Source organism: Zea mays, chromosome 2 (assembly GCF_902167145.1).
Source record: "Zea mays cultivar B73 chromosome 2, Zm-B73-REFERENCE-NAM-5.0, whole genome shotgun sequence".
Taxonomy (NCBI): Eukaryota; Viridiplantae; Streptophyta; class Magnoliopsida; order Poales; family Poaceae; genus Zea; species Zea mays.
The window spans coordinates 46,749,000-46,755,773 of record NC_050097.1 but is presented as its reverse complement, the minus strand read 5'-3'; the positions used below and the strand labels follow the sequence as shown (position 1 = coordinate 46,755,773).

The following is a 6,774-nucleotide window of genomic DNA, read 5'->3' as shown; positions in this document are numbered from 1 at the left end:
AGAATGATCCAAATATGCCAAATTTGAATCAAAACAAATTTGTGTTCTCATTTGCATTGATGTTGCACTTCTTTTAGTTGCTTTTTGTTGTGTTGGCATAAATCACCAAAAAGGGGGAGATTGAAAGGGAAATGTGCCCTTGGGCCATTTCTAAGTATTTTGGTGATCAAGTGCCAACACAAATGGTTTAAGTGTAAAACTATGTCAAATGGTGGAAGAAGTGCAAAGTCAACACAAAGGTATGATTCTAGACTTAGTACATTGGTTTTTATGTACTAACATATTTGTCTAAGTACTAGAATCAGAGAAAATGCAATTGGAAAAGACTTGGCTCGAGCAGCCAAGACTCTGCTCAGTCTGGGTGCACCGGACAGTGTCCGGTGTGCCAGGCTGGCGTCTGGTCAACTGGCTGCTCTTGGGTCTCGACGGCGGCGTACGGCTATAAATCACCGGACTGTCCGGTGGTGCACCGGACTGTCCGGTGAGTCGTTTGCGGCGAAGTCGCTGCTCTCGGGAACCAAGTCAACAGCGTACGACTATAATTCACCGGACTGTCCGGTGAGGCACCGGACTGTCCGGTGAGCCAACGGTCGGGCGCGCCAACGGTCAGCCGCGCAATCCGCGCGTGACGCGTGACCGAGCCAACGGTCGGATGGGAGCACCGGACTATCCGGTGTGCACCAGACAGTGTCCGGTGCGCCAACGGCTCCAAGCCTTCAACGGTCGGCTGCGCCAGAATAGCAAAGAAATCCGCACCGGACTGTCCGGTGTGCCAGTCGACAGAAGGCAAGAATTGCCTTCCTAGATTGCTCTCAACGGCTCCTAGCTGCCTTGGGGCTATAAAAGGGACCCCTAGACGTATGGAGGAGTACACCAAGCATACTTTGAGCATTCTTGATCATTCACACTCCGTCTTTGCGCACTCGTTTGTCATTCTTAGTGATTTGAGCTCCGTTCTAGTGATAACCTTGTGATATTCTTTTGAGCTCGAGTCATGGCCGTGTGTGTGCGTATTGCTGTGGATTTGTGTGTGTTGCTTCCCCTCCCTTACTCTAGTGCTTTCACTTTGATCCATATTGTAAGGGTGAGAGACTCCAAGTTGTGGAGATTCCTCGCAAACGGGAAAGAGTAAAGAAAGAAGAACACCATGGTATTCAAGTCGATCATCGGATCACTTGAGAGGGGTTGAGTGCAACCCTCGTCCGTTGGGACGCCACAACGTGGAGTAGGCAAGTGTTGTACTTGGCCGAACCACGGGATAAATCCTCGTGTCTCTTGTGCTTGTTCTCACTGTGTCTATTTTGCTTCATAAGAGCTCTCCTTAGCCACTTGATTTTATTGTGCTAACTCCTAACCAAGTTTTGTGGCCTTAAGTTTCAAGTTTTTACAGGATCACCTATTCACCCCCTCTAGGTGCTCTCACCACCGGGTCCCGGATCTTGGGGCAGGAGATACCCAGGTTCTGCCCTGGACGGGGTCCGGTGCTGGCACGTGTCTAGGGCTTGCATAGTGCTCCACCACCCCAAGGCGGAGATCTGTTACTGCCTCATGGCTTGTGGCCATGACGTGAGCCAACGAGAGGAGTCTGACGTCGGGCCATTGGAGCCGTGCAACCGCTGCATTTATTGTAGAAAGGACGCGCCGCCTGCCGCAAAGCCAACGAGGGATGTGCCCCCTCGGCATTTAATGCGTCTAGTCCTCTCCGCTGGCAGACAGTGTCAGACGGCGCGCTGGTCCAATCAATTATAAAATAGCGCGCCCGTGCCATGCGGCGGACTGGACTCGTTACCCCTTCTACAAGGAGCTTCTCCTGCACGCCAAGGATACGCAGATCTTAGGTGTCAGAGCGTTAGAAGATCGCCTCAGCAGCACACATTCGTGGCTCCGAGTACAATATTCGTTAAGCCCCTTGGCCCACATGTCGGGGCTCAGTACCTTTGTGCATGCCCCCTTCGGCTATAAAATGGGAGGCATGCGGCGTTATAAGACAGACAATCTTAGGCACACACTCACAAGTTCATACAAGCTCCCAAAGCAATACATCACACAGTGGAGTAGGGTATTACGCTCCGGCGGCTCGAACCACTCTAAACCCTTGCATGCTCCCGTGTGCTGATCCACCAGTCTCGTAACAAACAAAACGTTTAGACCCCTCCTCTTTTTAGGATCTAGGGCGGGTGCAATCCGCCACCTGGCCGGGGAGATTTCTTCTCCGACAGAGTGGCTACATGCAGTATAAAAATTGCATTTATTTTTAATACAGGGAACAAGTAGACACCATGGACACTCATTTTTTCTACATGAAAATGGAAAATCTCCTTTATTTTGATCTCCGGCCTGCAGTAGGGCATACCACGTACGTCCGGCCTACACTCATAGGAGCGACACGTACGTAATTCTCTCAGACGACGTAATATCAGAGAGGATCCCGTGAAACCCATTTCCTAAACATCGTTTGGCACTCCGTGGGCTTGTACTCCGGTGCAGTATGCCCAGCGCCCTGCAAAATGACATCCACACAGATAAACGACACACACATGTGATCGTTGCGATGTTTTTGATATCCTAAATTTGATAAACTCATTGCGCTTAATTGCTGGGAATCGAAAACATATTGCTATAGAACTTATTAGCTATACCTTCACAGTTGCATATATTAGGTTGCCTGAGTTCCTTGTGAATCTAGGAAGCAAATTGATTGGTCAGCGGGATATTATAATATATAACAGTAGAGAAGCAAATTGATGTGCAATTTTTCTTAAGATATTCACACACACATATACACACATACATAGTGAGATTTGTTTGTGGTGACACTTTAGAACTTAGAAATAATCAACATTTTAGAAGTAATAATCACGTAGAACGAACGGTAGAGAAGCATGTTGATTCCTTAATTCTTACCCGGCAACTTGGCCACCAACATACCATGGTCGCCAGTCATCTACAACGGTCAAGTTGAGATACCTAATCCATGCTTGTGTGCCAACGAAGGGTACGATACGATCGTGATCGCCGCTGGTACATGATTAAATCATAAGCACGCACGTCAATCTGATCGATGTAAAAAAATTTAAAAAAAACAATCTCGCCTTCCTAGCTATCCCAACCAGTTTGCAGATACTGTATTGCTACCATCATATCAACGTATTATTCGAACGACTACGCGGTAAATTTTGCGACCTGCTTTCCTGGGCTCGATCGCTACTAGTTAAGTTACCTGTATATCAGCGCCCTGTACCCTTTCGCGGCTAGCCTCGAATGGTACGGCACTACACTTTGGACGTTCTGGTTGTAAAGTATGTCCTGGTTGCATCGTTTCCACGCTCCGATTGTCCCCTGGAAGAATTAGCGGGTGTTTGTTTGAGAATATAATCTGTCCAGATTATATAATCCAGCAAATAACACATTATTTGTTGGATTATATAATCTAGACAGATTATAGTCCTAAACAAACAACCTCTTAACAACAAAAGTTGCAGGGATGTTCAGTGTGTGTTCGATACCAAATTTACTGAAAATCTTGGCTTTTGTTTCCTCAAGAAAAAGAGAGAGAGAAAAAAAAAACTGTGCGTGCATGCACGATCGAGCACGTAGGACTGCTATACCTTGCGGACACCGAGGCTCTCCTGAACCGTTTCGTCGTTTGCCCAGACGCGGGATAGGACGTACGAAGCTCTCTGCAGCAGCCCAAGAGGAAACCAAGAACGGGTCAGACATATGGAAGGCTGGAAGCGGACAAGGCCCTATAGCGCTAGCGATCAACGGACAAGGAGAGGCTGATGAATTGGTTCAAGGGACATGGTCCCTTTGGCTGGGCGCACTCAACTCTACATTTGAACCCAGCTGGCAGGAAATAGTCTGCCGACTGCAGCATCAGCCTACGACTCGTGCCGCCATCTGTCTCCGCCATGGTAGTTTTGGGGCCGAACAGCTCGTCGTCGTCGTCGTCCGGGCAAGCAGGCTCCAGGACGTGTTCCCGGTTGACAGCCGACGTGATCTGCATGGGTTTGCACGGTTTAATTAGCCGATACGGTCGATCTGATCTCCAGACAGCGCGCGTGCTCTCTGTACTGTTAGCGGGCCAGAGTTGTAGAAGGCTAGTAGCTGACACGCGACAGAGAAGGGGAGAGAGCGAGTGAACTACTACTCACGTTGGCTATAGCTCGGGTGACCTCCGCGCACGCAACACTGGCTGCATCACTGTACTTTCCACCACACATCTCGCGAGCGTTCTGTTGTAGGCAAAACCACTTCTTTTTCTCAGTACACATGTGAAATTTATGGAGGCATTATTGCACAGGTCATTTTAAATGTTATTATAGGGTTGGTTTGGTGGATAGGAAAATGGATCCCCCCTCCGTTTTCATGTCCACCGAACTAGACCATAACATGATGGATGTAGGTCACCTCATAAAACTCGTATGGTATCAGTCCCATGCCGTGAAGGAACGGAACCACGCCGTCCGTGTCGAACTGGCTATCCGTCACCGGGTTGCCAGTAACGTAGCCCTGCCGAGTTGGAGTAGTATTACGTAAAAGGGTGGGGAAAACCAATATAATGAAACAATGATATTATCTCCGTTCACAAATATATGACACTGTTATTTTTTTCGAAATCTTTAACCACCCGACTTATTCAAAATATTTATTCAAAAAATGTAAAATTTTTAAGTCAAGCGCAAACTACCTAAATGATAAAACAAATCGCAAAAATGATAACTCAGCATTTTTTTGAAAAGTCAACGGTGTCATATATTTATGAACTGACCAATACATTTGGAGATATTTCACCAAACCTTGAGGTTGAAGGATGGGTTTTCACCGAGTTCTGTACCTGTAAATTGTTGTAAACAGAACATAACAATTATAACTGCTGTAGGTTTGTAACAGTGGCACCGTAGAGATGTGGAGGAGGGTTGTTGCGCTACTTGTGTGTATTTGTAGTGCAAGAGCAGGAACAATCATGCCGCCGTATGAATCTCCACCGATGTAGAGCGGGTTCGGCAGGAACTCGGGATGCTCTTCAAGCCACTGCATGAGCACAGGAAGATCAGGAAGCCGGTCATGCGCTCGCTCGCTTAACGCTCACACAATTTCAGTTTGCGATCAACATGCACAACTGGGAGACGTGCACGCTGTACAAATCTTCTGAGAGCGGGCAGCACAGCACAGCACAGCACGAGCACGAGCACATCAGGGCTCTCTGGCGTCTGACCTTTCTGAGAAAAATGGCTAGCTGCCTGACAGCCTGAGTGTCACTGGACTTGAGCCCCTCATCCGACGTGGCGTACGAGAACCCAGTCCCCACCGGAGAATCCATAAATATGATGTTGCTCACCTGGGACGAGAGAAGAGTTACTACGCGCGTATAATAGTTGGCGTTGGTGCAGGGCGTGCGTGTACCTTGGTCCACGTCTCGGGTCGGTAGAGAAGGGTAGGAAACCCGCCCCTGTACCCTCGAGCATCAAAATGGAAGGGCCCTATATATGTACGTACGATACGGGTCGGTCAGTTTTTTTGCAACGTTATTACACGCACAAACCAAACGCTGTGGTAGCATGCAGAACAGCTTAGCCGAGTGGCCACCTATCTCGTAGGCGAGGCCGGAGAGGCCGGAGCAGCCAGGGCCGCCGGACAGCCACAGCAGCAGCGGGTCCTCGCCGGGGTCGTCCTTCTCCGACCGCACGAAGTAGTAGAAGAGCTGCACGCCGAGCTGCTCGTCCACCTCCACGTACCTGCATGCATCGCAGGCAGCCGCCGCCGGCCAGGCCAGACGCGCGCCCTCGGTGAGAAACGAACGAACCGAGAAGAGAACCGCGCGCGGTCGTCGTCGTCGTCGTCGGCACTCGGCACAGCGGGTATATAGCTAGCCAAAGCTAGTAGTACCCTGTCTCGAGGTGGAACGGGAGGGGCCCGTCGAACCCGGGCATGCGCGTGACGACGTGGCCGCTGCCGCCGCGGGCCGCCGGGAGCTGGGCGACGAGGCTGCCGAGGAGTAGCCACCACGCCGACAGCAGCAGCAGCAGGCTGCGCTTATTGCCGCCGCCGCCGCTCCGCATGGCCGCCGTCGACTGCATTCGGCCGCGCGCGCGCGCGATGTATGGTTGGAACTTGGTTGCTTGCTCAGTAGTCAGTCCACTTGTGCGCGCAGCGCGATCGGGCTAGCTAGGCACGCGCGCGACCAGGGAATTAATAAGAACCGGCCCGCACCCGCGCAATAATTAAACTTGGTGACGTGGAAGCGTACTCAATCCTATACGGTCCTACTACGATCCATCAGGAGATTATTGCTCGGTCGGGGTCGTCCATTCATCATGGCCTGGCCGGGAAAACGATGGCGCGCGAGCGAGAGCATCGTGGAAAACGTTTATTAGCATTTACTAATTGATGCCGAAAACTCGACGATGCGTCCGGATCATCATAGGTCATGCTCTCTCTATCTTCGGAGGTGATTAAGCCAGGGATTATATAGTAGATTAAGCTCGAGAAAGAAATTCGATAAAATACGAATTGAGCGTTGCTCCTAAAACATTGTGGTGGAATCTCCGTGGACATCATGATTAGCCATCGATGCAGCCGCTCTTATTTTCTTGATTTATTCTAATATTCGATAATTTAAGAATGCTACTTTTTTTCTGTGATAGGCGAATGTGTCTGCCGACGATAGTGATGTATATTACGCGTGTTCATATATGTTGCGACTTATAGATTACATGTGTTCACAAATTAATATAAAAAATATACCAGCTTAAAATTTTCAGGTTTGTCGTA

General features: G+C 49.5%; 1 protein-coding gene across 1 annotated transcript; it reads right to left on the bottom strand.

The window, feature by feature from the left end:
- Positions 1–2,129: 2,129 nt before the first annotated feature.
- LOC103646387 (serine carboxypeptidase-like 7) lies at positions 2,130–6,166 on the bottom strand. The gene is made up of 14 exons (XM_008671118.2): positions 5,890–6,166; positions 5,590–5,738; positions 5,407–5,483; positions 5,219–5,341; positions 4,932–5,034; positions 4,800–4,837; positions 4,411–4,512; positions 4,155–4,235; positions 3,830–4,000; positions 3,609–3,680; positions 3,221–3,339; positions 2,905–3,018; positions 2,640–2,682; positions 2,130–2,500 (listed from the first exon to the last, which is right to left on the bottom strand). The coding sequence occupies exons 1-14, from the start codon at positions 6,078–6,080 to the stop codon at positions 2,417–2,419; spliced, it is 1,467 nt and encodes a 488-aa protein (XP_008669340.1). The 5' UTR covers positions 6,081–6,166; the 3' UTR covers positions 2,130–2,416.
- Between the last annotated feature and the right edge of the window lie 608 nt (positions 6,167–6,774).